Genomic DNA, 19,217 nt, shown 5'->3' on the forward strand with positions numbered 1-19,217 from the left:
ATTAAAGTAAGTCTTTTACTATGAAGGGAAAACTTTTTGCGATAACTCAAAAACAGCTAAACTGATCATGTCCGCTATAGTTTTCATTTAATGACTTTCTTAAGCTCTACTTCCACGATTTTTTTCATATTTTTTGGACCTATGGTTCAAAAGTTAGAGGGGGGGGGGGGACACAATTTTTTTTTTCTTTCGGAGCGATTATCTCCGAATATATTCACTTTATCAAAAAATGTTTCTTGAAAACCCCTATTAGTTTTGAAAGACCTTTCCAACGATACCCCACACTCTAGGGTTGAAGCGAAAAAAAAAATTCAGCCCCACTTTACGTGTAGGGGAGGTACCCTAAAAAAATTATTTTTTTAGATTTTATTGTACGACTTTGTCGGTTTTATTGATTTATATATCCATGCCAAATTTCAGCTTTCTAACACTAACGACCACGGAGCAAAGCCTCGGACAGACAGACAGACAGACAGACAGACGGACATGGCGAAACTATAAGGGTTCCTAGTTGACTACGGAACCCTAAAAAACACGGTGTATATTACCCAATATGCTCGTATTTCATAAAATCTATTCAACGTTAAACCAATATTTACAAACAAGAGCTATTAGTAAATAAGTTCCGAAAACAATATTTGATAAACAACGTAATGAATTGACCACGTATTTAACATGTTTATACTCAATAATTGGATGTTTGGATTGCATATAATTGGCATTTTATTGAAGCATATTATTATATTAATACTGTGGAAGTTAGATAACATTACAAAAGGTCATCATTTTATTAAAATATTAATAAATAGCACTATATAATTTAAACAGTCTACTAAATATTTAAGTTTAAATAATATAAATAAATATAGTATTATTTTAAGGCTGTACTAAATTATAGTTCTTAACTACTATTTTTTTTAATTCACGCGTGGCACGATTTAGCCGATAGTACGATATGATCGAGTTTCCTCTATACAGCTTTTCAAGTTAAGAACCGCGGTTAGCTATAGTTTATGTCATCCACGATGACGCGCAGATTTGTCTTTAATACATGACATTACGAGTCTTCGCAAATGACACGATCTATACTTGCTTAAAAATCTAAGTATTACCTACCGCAAAAACTTAGTGTAGAGACAGGTGTCATGTGCTGTGGTTGTCCTATCGGCAGTCAGGTAAATAATAACAAAGACGTACCTTTAACCAAGGAAATTATTCCTACTGGTGAAGTAACGGGATAAAGAAAAAAAAAATTATGTAAACTGGGGGACGATTCTTGTATTTCGATTGCTCGATTTCGTGTTCTCCCTTCAATAATATCTCCACTACCAGGCATTCAAATTCTAGAATAATAGAATGGGAAACGAGTGGCCAATCCTACCAGTAGCACTAGATTCGCAATTTCAGTCGCTCTTATTTCAAACATAGCATTTCGCCGTTTTCTATAGATTATCGAGTGACGAAATGGAGCGCTCGAATATCAAAAATCGCCACCCAGATGCTATTTAGGTAACTAGGTATTAGGTAATTACGTAATAATAATGTATTAGTTCACTTGTTTTGGAAATCTCTTCATGGGACCAATTTGACTGACAAACGATTATAGACAACGACTATCGAAATTTAAATATTTAATGAAAAGAAATGATTAAGTGACTTTTCGTCGCACCCGTTGCATTTTTCGATAAACGATTTTCAACAAACTACGGCCCTGATGTATATATGAAAGCCTGTTTTATGTGGATTGTGGATGTCACCATCTGATGCTGAGATTCTCAGCTAATTAAAACTATAATATTACTTTATTTATTGTATTTATTTTGAATATTGTTCCTTAATCCATAATTCAATGCTAATATCGAGAAGCGTATACTACCTATAGTAGCGCGTAGTTACTAAGAAGCCTAAATACCAATCGAGTACCTTTAGACCTTTTGAGTACCTTTTGACCAGCATCCTTCCAAGATCCAGGTTTAGGTGGATAAGGTGAACGCTCGTTAATAATTAATGCCACCTTTTGTGTTTATCTACGTAATGGGAGATACCATGAACTTGATCAATATTAATTATGTGTGTGATCTGAAATTCACATCACCGGGACAGGATTTAGATGGTTATCAATTTATCTCTTTAGATAACTAATGTATTGATTAAATAATGATGTAGCTCGACATAAAATAAAGCAAGAAAGATAAAAAAGGAAAAAGGAATCTTCTTGGTAGAAAAAAAACAGGAAGGAGGAAAAAGATTTGAAGGTTGGACCAATATTCCAGGAAACACTTCAAAGATTTTTTTATTACCTTTTTGTGTCAAGATAATTATGCATACATATTAATTAAAACTGACCTTTTATTATTTTATAATTTGTTATTTGATACAAGAAAGCAGTTCTTGGCTCAAGATCTACTTATACAAGATATTTTATTTCTTAGACGAACACATTTTCAAGTTTCCTTATATCGAAATTCGAAAAGATCTCGAAAAAGAAACATACATATTCTTTGGTCCAGAAATACCTTATTTTTATCTGTGTTCCAATACCACTCGACTAAAAGCCGTTATAACACTTAAATCAGTTGATTTTTATGTGAAAATTGGTAAGCAAAGGTATTACCAAACTGGAATTTCAGAAGAAGATCATCAATTAGGATTTGGCTCCATGGTGGATAATTTTGTTTGATGTAGTAATTTATTTGCTGTCATACCGGGCAAATTAATTTAATGGCATTCAATTATGGAAAATACAATATTTTTTATAAGCAGTCGACCAATAGCAAATTACAACTGCGGATTTGATTTAGCGTTATAAAAACAGCATACAATAATAAAAACGCAATTTATGAGAGATTACTTTTGTAGTGATTTATTCATGTGTCGTTTTTTTTTCTTTGCACATTTTCGCAAAAGAAAACTTACATCGTTACTTACTCACATCACATGGAACATTAAAAAAAAAGTTCATTCAAGTATCTATCATGTAAGTAGTTATTTAAGAAATATATTCATATAAAGATACCATACTAATACCATCACCATGTCGGCAAGCAAACAACAAGTCAGTACATGTAATTATTACGATAATAATATACTAGTAAATTAGACCGGCCGTGCTACTTACATTCCATTTCGGACAAGTCTAAATAGAGCACAAAAAAGGTAATTACACACGTAACGTCTTACGTCTCGTTCATGCAACAATGCGTGGGCTACTCCAACTAGATCATAATAAACAAACTCCGCGAGCTTACTTTCTGCTCGCTATAATCTTTAGCGGAAACGTAAGTGAGCTGGTTGGTTACCACTTTCCCCCTCTTTGGCACATTACACGGTCCGATTGAGAATCCAGTAACTCCTCGCACTGAGGGCCACTGAGCGGTGTATTGTGTTCGGACGTGTCATCGCAGATATGCGGTAAGTTACCATGGGATGTCAGATGACGGTTTTTTTTACATCTTCCCTAGAATTAATGCGGGTGTGCTGGAGATCAAACGTGCTCAGTGTTATGTTTTAATTTGTCGTACCCAATGGGTATAAAGTAAGTTTATTTTCTTGTTTTAGTGCAGTATTGTTTTTGTTTTATTATATTAGGTTTACCTGATATCATGGAGTGGTGTTTTTAAGTGTAACCTAGTGTCATAAAATCACAAAATAAAATTAAAAATTTAAATTTCGTGACAATATATATTTTCTGGTAAGTCACACATTAAACATAACCCATAAAAATATATATATATATTATAGGACATTATTACACAAAATTGACTAAGTCCCACAGTAAGCTCGATAAGGCTTGTGTTGAGGGTACTTAGACAACGATATATATAATATATAAATATTTATAAATACTTAAATACATAAAAAACACCCATGACTCAGGAACAAATATCCATGCTCATCACACGAATAAATGCCCTTACCAGGATTTGAACCCGGGACCATCGGCTTCGTAGGCAGGGTCACTACCCACTAGGCCAGACCGGTCGTCAAACCCATAGTTATAAAGCCGGAGAGTCATAGGTCATAGCCACAAAAGGTGACACGCGATGCGTGACTCTTACGTTTATACAAGCTTTTATTTTATTTGCAATGTTTATAGTTTGTGTTTAAGCCAAATTATATAAGCTGAGCTACAAACCAATTCAACATACCTGGTCTGATTTTAACGGTCGTTATGGAAAATTTGTATTAAAATAGCCACCTTACATTAGATAATATCATCAGCATACAACAACGAGCCTTATACAACAACCTTATAAATGGTTCGGTAAATCATGTTGAATATAAATAGATGACTGTCTAAGGACTGGTCCAGATGATTAGAGATTCCAAAAATATCAATGCGACTAAGGTAGGTCCGACTGCTCGTCTTTGTCTCAGCAGGTACCTACATGATTTATTTATTTAGAACAGTCGTAATAAACATATAGCATTATATACATAGTACACAATGTACAGATACAAATAAATAACAAATAGATCTGGAGGTTCATTAGTAGGTGTAAACAAAGTTAACAAAATAAGGCCAAAGGTTGAAGAAACAAACAGCTTTGGTAGTTCCAGAATAATAACATAATGATAACGAACAATGAAAACGGGCCAACTTGTATAAAAAATGCGACACAAAGAAACCCATATTCATTGTGGTACATTAATATATCGAAATATATATATATTTGCTAAGTACAGTCACGTCTGAAAATATCGGTCCAAAAAATGTGCTAAAAATATGTATACACTACCTTAATGTATGAGGAATAAAGTCGTGTATAATAATTTTGGCACTTTTTTTTTGTACCGATATTTTCAGACGTGACTGTACCATAATTACTAAGTAACTAAAGAATTACGCCTACTTAAGTCATTGTCAACACAGGTGACAGCTTGGTGTCAACTATTAGGCATTAGCATGTCTACGACTAGTACTAGGTCGCTTACCTTTTTTTCGTGTATTCCTCCTTCGCCCGTTTCAGACATAGCCAATATGTACGTAACTCGCTGCTAGCTCCTATATTCAACTAAATATTCCTTTTTTTAATACGCATACAAACAGGTATTATACCCTATTTACCATGGCGGGATTCTACTTGAGACGGTCATTTAAGCGTAAACAATACGAGTAGTGACAACAAAAGATGCCCGGAAAACTTTTTGCGGCGTCGGGTCTTACGTGTCTGTCCAGTCTTGATCCTTCTGTGTTATTATTTGACCACACGCTGGCTTTGAAGAGCAGAGCTCGTTAAGTAATTGTTTAACATTATGGTTCTATTTGTGCAGTTTCAAGTGGAATCCTGCCACGGTAAAATGGGGTATAAAATGTTTCTTGGTCAGTAGACTAGACAAGTGTATTTTTTTTATTGACCCTAATACACTCCCGTCCTACCAAAATTTTACCGTTAAATGTACTGCGTGAAATCGATCCCTACAATAAAACTTTATGGTTGAATATACTTACCCCAAATAATTTATACATAGGGTACAATTTATACGTCCGTATCCACGACTTAGTATTTATATGCGACATATGTGCTACAAAAGTGTTCGGAAAGAAGCACGTCTCAGTTTTGTTGCCTTTCAAGTTTGTTGTTGCACTGCACTAAAAAGAAACAAAGGTAAGCGGCCTATGAGTTTAGTCACAATGTCACGAACATTATGTTCTCAGCTAAATTTAACTGTCAGTTTTCGTTAATTTGTTCAGAATGTTAAAGATTATATTATCAAAACTTTTTAACACATAATGTTCATGTCACATTCCTATCCACATGTAAGTACGTTGCACGTGACTGCATCACATCGCATAACAACTATCAGTGGCATTAAATAACCACAAACAAAACTGTAGATTGTTAACCAAGGGATGAAGGTGCGTTTCGCCCGAGTTAATCACACTATTTTTTATTTCGAACACGTGGAAAGTAAAATACATGTGCAATTGTGCATTTATAAAAACATAACTGAGTACAAGCTTCAGTAGTATTTCTTGAAAGTACTTTCAATTAACAATTTAGGTAAAAATATCGTTATGATAATGGAAATCGTACAAGAAATCCATTTGAAACCAACATTTTAATTTTTTATCGTGAGAATAAACATACTTAGAAATTGCAGTACTCTAGAGTAGAATTATCTGCATACTTTTTAGAACAACAACGACCCACTTTCAGAATATGAGAAATGAAAAATAATTTTCTTATCAGCTGGGTTTTCGAAAAATCGGGATAATACCTACATTAAAGAAAAAATCGGTAGTCGGGTAAATATCGGTTTGAACTCACTAGAATTAATTACTCGAAAATATGATTAATAATGTATGAGTTATTGAATAGGTTTCAAGGGTGCAAACGCGAGCTTCTAAACCATTTTCTGTCCCTGACATTTAAATTACGCAAGAGCGACAGAGATAGAAATAGATTTTCATTCGAATTACGATTTTCACGATAGTCTTTCTGGTACCATTTTACTGTCTAACCTTTGACTAAACTTTCGTTTTCTCCCCATACCGGTCCTAGTCAGTGAGTGCGATAACAGTTACCTATATATAGAGCAATACTCAATCGAAGCGTTGGCTACATACCTTTTACCTATAAACACAACAATTTATGATGTTTTACTGCTCTTGTCTTTAATTTAAGTAGGTACTTATTTTCTTGTCAAGACCACGTCTGCGTGTGGCGGCCCATTTGGGCGAGTTTCTATCTTTTGTCGTTTTAGAAAAATACGTCCTTTACTGTCGCACTCATCTTATAATGTTAAGTATAACTATACTACCTATATACTAGCGACCGGCTTCGCACAGATTTACACAAAACCTTACCAAATTATACATCTAAACCTTTCTCAAGAATCACTCTATTGATAGGTAGGCAGGTGACAACCGCATGAAAATCCGTCCAGAAGTTTTTTTAATTTATCGCGAACATACGGATATAAAGACAGACAGACGCGGTAGAGGACTTTGCTTAATAAGGTGTACCGATGATATAGGTATATTTTATGACTTTTTGAATTTATTATTTTAAAACTGTTAATGGTCATTTATCACATGGATATTGGATAAGCGATAAATTACGACCGCTATACCCGTGACACTTGCCCTGAATTTATGTAGGTATAAACCTAAAAAAAGCAATATAAATCTGATCGTCTTTTCCTAGTGGTAAAATAACATAATTTCACAAATAAAGCAAAAGTACCCAAAAAACCTTATAAATTGGCTGCAATTTGTCTGCATTTTACAATAAAATACAGACAAACCAGAACCTAAGAAGCGGAGGAAATAAAGTAGGTAAAACATTAGTAGATTGTTAACCAAGGGATGGAAGGAAAGGCACTTATTTCTGTCGAGGTAGTTTGGCGCTCGAACGCAGTGAGGGCGCCAACAGTCCTAGACTGAAATGGTGCCTTTCACCCGAGTTAAACACTCTACTTTTCATTTCGAATACGAGGAAAGTAAAATACACATGTATTTAGAAAAACACTTGAGTAAGTATGTATAACTTTTACAGTATTTCTTGGGGACTTTCAATTAACAATCTAGATAAAAGTATCGTAACTTATGGAAGTTAAATATCAGAATGGAAATTGTACTACATGCCCAATATTGTATCAAATTTAAATTGCTTATTTTAATATAAAAGAAAAAGATCGTACTGGGAAAGTAAAAATGACTGGGAAAAACCAGAAATTAAATAAAGAGAGAAACGAGGGAGAGGAGTTTAAATTAGGATTCAAAATCGTGTTAGCTTAAATCAATGAGAACCTCGAAGTAATAAATAGTTCATCAACCTGAAATTATAATAGCAAATGTGGGATTTTAATGGACTACTAAAATTGGTGAATGTAGGTATCCTCCAACAAAAAGCAGAAATAGCATCGTAATAAAGTAAGTCCATTAGCCTAACCGACTATTTTATTTTGTTAGAAGTAAGCTATTAGTTAAAATATTGAGGAATGGAGCTCAGTAAATCACTGTTTGCGGGCAAGAGTAAGTAATATATTAGACCCATAGGTCTGCTTCAATGTACCCTTGCTAACGCCTTTCATAGAAAATATGATGAATTGTAACTTTGGCGCCCACTAAATCAAGACCTTTATCACATTGAAAGTAACCATTAATGTAGGGTCGAACTAATATGGCCAGGCATTATAGACGTTGGTACGTAAGTAATGTACCTACCACAAAAATATATAAGAACCTGCATTATACGGAAAGCTACATGCTATTTTGCTAGCTCTACGGTACATAACCCGTGTCAGACCGTCAGTACTTTTTACCCGTTGAACGCCGCGCCGTAATTTTGCATACCAAAATCAGTCACAATACATGTGCCCCGCGTGGAAGCAAAAGCTTAAGGCCCCGTACGTTCGTGTTCTTCTCTTACTCTAACTGAGCGTACGCGTGAGCAAGACGGATGTGCATGCTCGGGGCCACGGATATCTTGTTTTGAATTTGTTGAACATTAAAAAAAAAATTGCAAACACACATTAAACAAAACATTGAATTTTTGTATCGTTTTCGTACGAACGTCAAATGAATAGCGAGTGAATGGAGTCGCTTTAGGTATACAAATTATTTTAATATTATTTTCTTTAAATAAAAATACCAACATAGGAAATATAATATGTGTATATATTTTATTAATAACTAGAGCGAGAGAGGAATATGAATGGTCTTGGTTTTGCATGACGTCATGCAGTCTGCGAGTGCCATGCAGGAACGTACTACTTAAGAAGAACTTACGTAAATATGGATAAAATAAAACGACTTTAAAAATTACAAGATTACTTAAAATAAATTCAATTTGTGTAATAATTTTCTTTTTTTTTCTACGTTTATTTTGGAACTTCCTTTTTTTGCAATGTAATGAAAGCGTACAGTTAGATATAGCCTGTTAGTATCCGCGTTTCTAAGATCAATTACGAATGGCTTGGCTTAAAAAAGTTCGTCACGGCTATCTCGAGCTATTATAGCGGACCAACCCACTGTGGACGTCGCTGAGAATTTAGTGGAAATCTTAAATTGAAACATAATATTAACCATTTGAACTCCAAGAAGACCTAAAGACATCGGTAGGTACTTGTTGTGCCCACATCGTCAAGGACACACTATATGGCGTACCTAGACTGTCAAAGAAACCTTTCAAGTAAAGTTTACATCAGCTCGCTGGGCTCACCCATTACTTTGGCATGTAAAGTGACGTTTTTTTGTTTCAAAAGGTTTATTAAGAGTTCTATTTAAAATATTTTTTTTTTACAACAGCAACAACGCGTAGGTGACTTTACCACCAGAGGAATCGTATAGTGATTGCCACCGACGTTACTTTTGTGGCGCCATTTTTTTCGGCTGATTGTGAATTCAGTTATTTATACTATATTAATGTGTTGTAGAAACAACGACAATAATGGCAATTCTTGTGAAAAAATATAAATAACTTGGTGAAAAACGACTTTTTGGCTGCGACGCTGCCACTATGTGGCTTGGTTTAGATACCTACTGACAGGCATAAAACTTTTAAAGGAAACTCGCAATTATTGTAAATAAAAAAATAACTTTACTTATTCGTTGTAGTTTTATTTTTGCCAATATGTCAAAAGAAATATGTGTCGCGTGCTGAATACGCACAAAAAAAAATGACCGAAACTTATATAGGTAACCTTTTATTGCTCCTTATTACCTCAGGAATGCGTGGTTAATCTGTCAGGTTTTACCAGCCTACGGTATATATATATGATTAACAAACATCTTGAAATGAGAATCTTGACGAATATAAATTTCGATCTGTTCTGTGTGGATACCGAGGATTTTTTTATATTATGTAATTATAATACTTATAAGTATCTTCAAAAGCAATCTTATTGGTTTTCTTAAATTCATCAAAAGAAACCTTTAAAGACCTCGAGTCGGATGAAATTCATTAAAACTTGACAAGGTTATACGATAGCCCAGTATAGATACGGTTGCTCAAAATACTAAATTATAATAGCTATAGTTTTTTTTATATCGTTCTAATAAGATACTTATAGATAACATATATAGGAATCCTGGAAACATTCTGCGCGGAAGTAGGTAAATAAGGAAGAAATTCCGTTGATATCTTCCAATCAAATACTATTATTTTTATCTACGAGCATAACGACATTTTTGTCTATAATCAATCAAAAGCGTAAAAAATAATAGTGGCAAATTGGCTATGAGTTTGTCTAAAGTCCAGATACGCCTCTATCCCCTCAGCCCTCACACCGGTATTGCCCTTAAAACGTTAGATTGTCTTAGATGTCGCTTTTTGTGGCGGCCCAGCTTGTGGGAGCGAATCACCGTTTGCCAGAAATAAAATTGTATAGGTACCATTTTATTAGGCAGGCGTCTGGATTCATATGCCATGGCTCAGAACTTAATCCATAGCTTTCACCCAATAGCCTAGATAGTTCGTTCGCTGTTTCAAACACAAAAGCTGTCATTCCAGTCTTGCACCGGTACCCACTGTGGACGCGCGTGCCGCAGGATTACCTACCTGAGTGAATGCGAGTTTTTTTATTTACCTGCCGTATTATTGTTAGTGGAGCGCAATCAAAACCTTGGTGTGCAGTGTGCAAGGGCTCCTGTTAACAGGAGTTCCTTGAACAAGAAATGAATCAAACCCTAATGTCTCAAAACCCCACAATGTCCGAAAAAACCCCAATGTCTGAAATTACCCGAACGTATTCTCAAACACAAGTGTCGGAACAACAATAGCCAAGTTCTCAAAAACATGTTAGTTATGAAAATGTTACTTAAACTGCAAGTTTCCCCAAGAAAGATCAAGCTATTATTCTTGACGCCGTGATGGTATTACAATAAAATACTATGAATTTAGTGGCGTTATCGGCTATCGTACCATCGACCTCTATTAGCTTCATTTCTCGTATACCGAATGCCCGCATATACATGGATTCTAAGAAGACTGCTGATAATCTCACAGACACAAAAAACATGTTAAAATCCGGGATAAACAGCTGGAGATAAGACTATTAGTAACCTTAAATAAACGGATTATTTTATCAAACGTATGCCCCGTTATCCCACATAACGTTATAGGAAACAAGTTCGAAGAATTAAATGTAAAAATAATGTCTCCTATCACTTTCATGAAAACCGGTGTAACGGAACTAGGTTTCTCACGTGTGATAAATTTTAGAAGACAATTCACAGTTAATTATACGTCACCCCTGAGGATGAAAAACAACTACCTGAATCATTCGAAGTAACTTTTAAGGATACAAATTATTAGATGTATATCTCCACCGACTCTCTTAAATGTTTTACCTGTAATAGTATTGGACACCTGGATAAAAACTTCCAACAAAACACTGCTCAGACCAGTGAAATAAACACACAAGAAGTCGCAGAAGATATATAAAAAAAAAACAGTTTCGAGAGAAATGATGGCCCATTCGCCTACTACAACAGAATCGTCAAAATTAGAGATTGTGACCCCACTTTACCGTCCTCTCCCACAAGTAAAAAGCAGGTCTGGAAAGATGTAGAAAAAGAAATGATTAAACTGAGTGAAGAAGTAAAGTTTCCATTAAACATGTACCAATTTAAAAGTTTACTGAATAACACACGTGGCAAACAAAATGTAAAGGAAGTAGTTTATTCATACTCTGATAATGTTAGAGACGTTATTATAATGTGCAACAGCTTACATGCAAAAATTAACTGGCCTGGCCTTCGTTAAAAACTTTCTATCAAACAGATCTATCAGAGTCAGAATAAATAAGTAAGTAAATATTCTTTATGTTATTTTACATTTTGTTTTTATACATTTTACTTACATGTACAACTATAATTAAATTTTGAAGGAAAATAGAACTAGGTAACAACAGGCGGTCAGAGTGTACAAAACACGGCCCTGAGACTTAGTATTGGTTAATTTCGTACAAGTCCTGTTAATAGTAATCGAGGTCGGAGAAATGCCACTTAAGAAGGAGAAGAGCTCTTTCTAAAATTCTATCACGTCCAGATTGTCCTAGATATTATTATTACATCTAACAATCTGTTACAGATGACGAATTTAATTTTCACCTAGGTTTACATCAACCTTTCAAAACTAGAGTAGCAATAAGATATCTAAAAGAATTAAATCTAACTATTTCAGAATTATACCCAGTAAAATTACTTACAGTTCCACCTTGGGAACAGCTTCAAATGCCCATAAATCTAGTCTTAGCCGAAAATAAAAGGAGTGACACAGTACAATACATTTACAAGAATCTATTCAATGAACTTAATGATGGGTTTATATATTATAATACCAACATATTCATAGATTGCCAGCCCTTGCCCACAGTAAACTAGTTTAAATATCTGGGATCAATACTGTCGGAAGACGCCAAAATAGACTCGGATGTAACCCTTAGAGTCAATGCAGCATGCTAAGATGGAGTCTATAAAGTAAAGGTAAAGTCTATAAAACAGCGGTTAGACTAGCCATGCTATATAGTTCCGAGTGTTGGGCAGCTAAAAAGACCTACGAAAATAAACTGCATGTAAACGAAATGAAAATGCTATGATGGTCGGCCGACGTAACAAGGCTCGATAGGATACGCAACGAATACGTCAGAGGCCTTCAAAGTTGCACCCATAAGAGATAAGCTGGCGGAGAGACGAATGCGTTGGTTTGGACATGTTATGAGAAGGGACGAAGAGTACCCAGTCAAAAAGGCCTTGGCTATCCCGGAAGAGAGAAGAAGAGGAGGGCGCCCGCTAGCTACGTGGTGGTCAACCTTAGCCAAAGATCTGGAACGGGCACAGCTGAACACAGAGACAACCCAGGACAGGTGGTCCTGGCGCCTAAGGACGAGAAGAGCCGACCCCAAATGAAGGGATAAGGCAAAGAAGAAAAGAAGAAGAACTTAATGATGGGTTTGAACACTGTAAAACTTATTATACCGATGGTTCCGTTATAAATGGAAAATCTTGATGTGTAGTTGTATCTAGTAACAATCACTACAATTATAGAATCCTTGATTTTAGCTCGATTATTACCTGTGAAGCGATAGCAAATCTTAAAACCTTCGAATTCACTGAAAAAGATACCTAGTTAAGCATGTAATTTGCACTGATGCTAAATCATGCTGGATGGGCCTGCAGAACTCCATCCATTTGTTTTACATATTAAACAAAAAAACTATTGACATATTAGAAAATAATTTTAAAATTGATTTAATCTGGATTCCAGGACATCAGGGGATTAATGGAAATGAAAAAGCTAATATTGAGGCTAAAAACGCTACTAAAAATCAACAGATAGATTATTCAATTAAATCCAGCTACTCTGAAGTTAAAAAATTGAGCAAATCAGCAATCAAAACATATTGGAATAATTATTGGAAAAGTGGTATATAAAAAATTGTAATCCTCTTGTGGTCGCTTGTTAAAAAGCGACCCTAAAAAATAAAAAAAATAAGCTGTCACTCGGACGCCAGGTCACAGAAGTGTCAAAACTGAAAAACGTTGTGCATATGCACGTAGATCTATGATAATCTGTGGTCTGTGACGGATTAAATTCTATCAACTCCCAATAGTCCTTCCTTACATCCTGGCGAGTGCTGCCTCTGCGTGTGTCCCATGATACGGGCAACGGCAGCATCGGCTCGGTGTACCCCTTACATTTCATCTTCGGCTCCGCGCACGCTTCCCAAATGTCCGAAACACCATTGGTCCATGATGGGAAAGACATACAAATAATAATAATGATAATACAGTCTGTATACGTTCACTGCTGGGCATAGGCCTCCTCTTGTGCGCGAGAGGGCTTGGTCGTTAGTTCCTACGCTGGCCCAATGCGGATTGGGGACTTCACATACACCTTGGAAGTTCATCATAAATTTCTAACAAATAAATAAGGATCCTACAGAAAAACATTTGTAATAGGTGCACAGGTACTTGTATTGTACCGAAAAGCATTTTGATTTTCTTGTTTAGGATGACTCACGCTAGAACGGTCCGGGCCCGGGAAGAGGCTTCTGATATTTATTTTTCTATGACAGGTGAATGGTGATCACGTGATGCTTTCTATAGAAAACTGAAGTGTTGACACTCCGGTCCGGACTTAGACCGTTGTAGTGTGAGTCATCCTTTATTGTGCTGGCTCATATATAATACTAAAATCATGATATATACGTTAAACTATTATCATCAGCTACTAGCTACCTATTATACATTATTTTGAATTTGGAAAATTGGAAGTACGCAGTTCGTAAAACGACTGGGGTACTTACGATGCCGAAGTTCTAATTAACATAGGTATATAGTATTAACAAGCGGTTGAAACGGTATCATCGACAACAATGAATGCCACCTTGTACGACTGATTCCCCCAACTCCCCTAGTAGGTAGTCGGTACCTAATATTCCCACTAAGACTGCCTAAAATGCGACCTGTGTGTTATGCGTTTATTTTTGCCAGGCACCGAATTTTGCTTTTTATATTAAAGTTCCTACATTTAGAAACATATCATAAAAATAAAATTATTCTGGGCGCTAATGAACTAAGTGTCTCCGAACCTAGGGTCTATTTTAATGGCTTCTATGTATTTTCATTTTCAATTGTGTTTTTGTTTTTTTCTCACTTTGTACGCATGTGTGTGTGCGTCAGTGTTAGCATTTTTTTTATATACTTTGTAATTACTTGTGAGTTCCTGTAATTGGCTCTCTGTATTAATCTTGTTGTCCTATTGTAAGTTTAAAGCTGTTGGTTCTCCAGCGGTTGCAGCATGGTTCCATTTTTATCACTTGTCACTATTCCCGTCACTTTCGCGCTTACATACTTGTTAGAACGTGACAGGCATGGTGACAAATGATAAAGAGCCGACCATCTTAGCCCTACTGCAGTGGCAGCATGGTTCCATTTTTATCACTTGTCGCTATGCCCGTCACTTTCGCGCTTACATACTTGTTAGAATGTGACAGGCATGGTGACAAATGATAAAAAGCCGACCATCATAGCCCTACAGAACATAAATAAATAAAAATAATATTATTAATAATTAAATGATAGTATTTTTTTTTATACTACGGCTAACAAGCATACGGCCCGCCTGATGGTAAGCAGCCTCCGTAGCCTATGTACGTCTGCAACTCCAGAGGAGTTACATGCGCGTTGCCAACCCTAAACCCGCCCCCCCTCGTTGAGTATGCCGCTCTTGATCCTAAATTTTCACAACTATGTCAACCTACTACCAACTACTACCATTAAGTACAGTCTGTGTAAATAATGTACATCTTAGAAATATTCGCTATTATTTTATAGAAATATAAAATAGGTATATAAGTAAATGAATCTTTATATACACTAAATGACGAGACTCGCACGTCACAAAATCGGAATTCTCGTATACTATTCCACTATCCACGTGATCTTATCTGTCCTACCACTAAGTTAGAATGTTTTTACAAAGCCAGATGCTTAATAGGGGAGTGCTGCCCAAAACACAATAGCAGATAAAGAAAATCGGCCGATATTCTTTGGGATTTGTTGTGACTGGCCTGAGGTTAATAATCTTTATTCTTTTGTTTTTAATTAAGCTATAGTTCTGCCGCTAATTTGCGACAGACAGTAGGTTTTACATGGATAATGCACGTGGTAAAGATTTAGTAGCTTTAAGATTGTAACTTTAAGCTTGTGTCTATAAAAGCTGTTAATCCTAAGGGGTTATCGTATTAGCTCTTGTAAACCTATTAATATTAATAATAAAATACGTCATTATTCACAGGCTGATTGTACTGTTGGGCTTATTGCTGGGGGTGCTGTACTGCATTCACCTGCTGGTCCAGGATTACCAGGCACTGTCCGCGCCGCGGATGCTGTTCAGGTTCCTTTTCAAAAGGGATGTCAACGCCCAAAACTATACGGTAACATGCAATCATCTAACTAAATGTAAACATTAAAAAAATCTTCTATACAAACGTATTTTCAGCGATTTACGTATCACAACACATACTTTCCAGCGTATTCTCTTATAGATAACGTCGAAAAAGTAGTGGTAATGGTGATAATTGTGGGAGCGTGGCAGTAATGGCGTTCGGCTGTGTGGGTTGCTGGTGAGGTTGGTAGACGGGTGGTATTGCATTTGGTAGAACATGGGACTAAACAATAACTATAAAAGTATAAACAAAACATATAAGCACCAATCATTGATGGAAAATATTTACCTACACCTAACTAAGATACTCGTACGCTGTTATGTCGTAACAGAGCAGAATGTCATTTTTTAACAATAATTCACAAATTTTTCAATGTGAAGATTAAAAAAAAGACTATCGGTATTATTTTCATACAAATTAACCGGTATTTTTTTTTTGGTATATTGGCTGTTAGTATATATTTTATTTTATTTTATTTTATTTGACTTATCAGATAATTTGGGTAATACCATTTTGCAAGGTCCAAGAAATATTGCGAATGCAGTGCGATATTGTGATTTTACTTAATGCTGGTTTCAAAACCCACACAATGTCCTAGCAGTTAAAGGACCAGAGACTTCTGGAATTCCTAATAGAAATATCTCAGACAGAAACATAGTATTAATGCATGGAATATTAAATATCTCAAGGGCTGATCCACAGTTGTCCAGGTAGCAAAATTATGCCAATTCCAAGCAGCGTATCTAACAGCTGTATTTGTTTAATTAAATACTAGAGTATGTCTAAGCTGATTTTACATCTGAACCAACCAAGTGCCATCTGGACCGAGCCAGTAACAAATAAGTGTGACAGCGCCACCACAATCAATGTCATATTTTTATAGGATTAAGTATGGCATTTTACCCTCTTCAGGGACTTCAAAGTAATGCTTTCAGGGTTATATTCCAAAAAATCCAATATTATGTAAGGGAATATTCAAAAGTTTGTATCAAGTGATATCAGAATGGTTCTCAGAGCTTATGTGAAAGCTCTAAAATGGTCACTTTGAGGATTCATAATGAATCGTCGCTCTTAGATTAAAAAACTAAAGTAACTTTGGCACAGACAAATTCGAACAGTCTCTATTGATTTGTTAATCTTAGTTTTTTTATTGTAATAGACATAGTCTACAACACATACATTACAATCATATATTTCAAACTAAAATAAATCTGGATTAAAACTAAACACTAATACTGATATATATATATACACGTCTCAATAAATTATGTGCATCTCACCACAATAGAATATAGCACTATAGTACTTATATATGTAAGTATGCATTTAAAAAAATTCCAGAAACCACACGTTCGCTGGAGAAGGATTCTGCTTCACGACCCAATCCAGTGCGCCCGATACCTCTACTGCGACCTGGGGGCCCGGCCAGCCGACACCGAACCGAGGAAAGGATTCATAGTCATGCTGACGTGAGTTTATGTAACGTAAATGTTCGAAACAACATGTCTGTTGAAGAAGAAACCTGCTGTACGGTACGATCCAGAGCGTCCGGTACCTGTACTGAGACCAGGGTGCGCGGCCGGCCTACACTGAGCCGAGGAAAGGATTCATAGTTAATGTAATTATGTCTGAAACAACATATCTGTTGAAGAATAATCCTGCTGAAGAACGTGATTCAATGCGCCCGTTGCTTGTATGCATTGCTTGTGTGCCCAATAAATCATCGAATTAGAATTGCTGTTTACAAAAATCCAAATGTCTAAACATCCAACTGTACTGTATAATCACATGAAAAATGTAACATAAGTAGTTTTAATTGGGATTTGTTGATCACAAAACCAATGTGGATGGAGTATCCGGCTCATATCAGCCGTTAAAATAATAAGCTTGTGTTTTTTCGCATTTCTAATTGCGGATTTTCAATGTGTACTAAAAATGTTTTTAAAATATTCAAAAAAAATTGAAATAATGTGTACATTAACTACTTAACAGATTACTTACGGCTTTGTTTACAAAATCTCATTAGACCCGTCGTTTTCATCGACAAGTTTCAGCTTTTCATCTTATTTTATTCAATTTTCAGATTAGATCCTTATGCAGAGGATAAGCTTTCTCACGAAGTGTTCGCGAAAGCTTACGAGTCAGGCAAGTTAAACAGCGACGCGGAATATTGCAAGAAGAAATACTACATGTGTCCTTTCGACGCGGGGTTCCTCTTCGAGATAATACAATACCTGCTTAAAACTTAAGCAAAGTATATTGAAGTCAATATTATGCTAAGCCTTACCTCCTCTATGACCTCAATTTTAAGAATATGGTCTGGATTTGATGCACCTGTCACTCATATTTTTAAAATTATAAACTGTGGATTGTAATCTATTGTATTGAGTACATCAAAATGTCCTCTACTTAGAAAAATACATAATAAAAAAAAAACAGTCGTTCCCGGCGCGTCACTTGTTGGTATAAGGTAGGGTTTCTGCTCGAGAATTCTCGAGGCGAGAAATCTCGAGAAATTTAGCCTTCAGCGAGGCGGGAAAAAAAGCTCAGTGCCTCGAGAACTCGAGAAATAAATCTCTTGTGATAAGTAAAAAGAATAATACGTGATATGTCTATAGTGTATTTGATGGGGTGGTTAAATAAATGTAAACAATGGTTTTTTTTTTACATTTTCAGGTCCTTACTTAAAACATTTATTAGTTGACTAACCAAATAAAAAAAACTACCTTGATCCGTCCCCTATCGTGCTGGCTTCAACAGATTTTCGTGTTTTGAAACTTTTGAAGTACTACCCTCAAATGTTCAGAAATTCGTCTCGTTTTAGATTCTTTACAGTATTTCGTTTTTTTATGAAACTAAAAAAAAACAATCTTGACATGTCTTTTTTATTAAAAAACGCTTTGATGAAATTAGTAAATATTACTTATGAAAGCAAAATAATGTATTTACATTATTTCATATGTGATTTATAATTGTTACATTTTTGCCGTGACTTATTTTTCAAAAGTATTTTTCTATAAAAAAGACACGTCAAATTCGCTTATCTTTTTCTAATGCTAAAAAAACTAATCATAGGGCCATGTAATACCAAATATTACAAAACTAAATTGCTATCGATAAATGAAATCATCTCGATTCATATTAGCAAAATAGAACAATTTTAGGACCTTCATTGTTAAGAGTAAATTAATATTACGTCGTAAAACTTCTGTAAGTTTGTCACATCGAGTTAAATTAATTGACTTGAATATTCTTGACTGAAAATACCTACCATAATGTCGGTTGTTTACATTTTGTTAAATACCTAAAGAAAT

The 19,217-nt window shown here is 35.3% G+C and overlaps 1 protein-coding gene across 1 annotated transcript; it reads left to right on the forward strand.

The window, feature by feature from the left end:
• The first annotated feature begins 2,985 nt into the window (after positions 1–2,985).
• Positions 2,986–18,809, forward strand: LOC133534812 (uncharacterized). Its single transcript, XM_061874097.1, has 4 exons — positions 2,986–3,535; positions 15,753–15,891; positions 17,245–17,372; positions 17,987–18,809. The coding sequence occupies exons 1-4, from the start codon at positions 3,525–3,527 to the stop codon at positions 18,150–18,152; spliced, it is 444 nt and encodes a 147-aa protein (XP_061730081.1). The 5' UTR covers positions 2,986–3,524; the 3' UTR covers positions 18,153–18,809.
• Positions 18,810–19,217: the final 408 nt, after the last annotated feature.

Source organism: Cydia pomonella, chromosome 2 (genome assembly GCF_033807575.1).
Source record: "Cydia pomonella isolate Wapato2018A chromosome 2, ilCydPomo1, whole genome shotgun sequence".
Lineage (NCBI taxonomy): Eukaryota > Metazoa > Arthropoda > Insecta > Lepidoptera > Tortricidae > Cydia > Cydia pomonella.

Coding starts and splice junctions, on each gene's coding strand:
- LOC133534812 (XM_061874097.1), top strand. Junction 15,892..17,244: donor TCAACGCCCAAAACTATACG/GTAACATGCAAT, acceptor AAAAAATTCCAG/AAACCACACGTTCGCTGGAG. Junction 17,373..17,986: donor GGATTCATAGTCATGCTGAC/GTGAGTTTATGT, acceptor TTCAATTTTCAG/ATTAGATCCTTATGCAGAGG.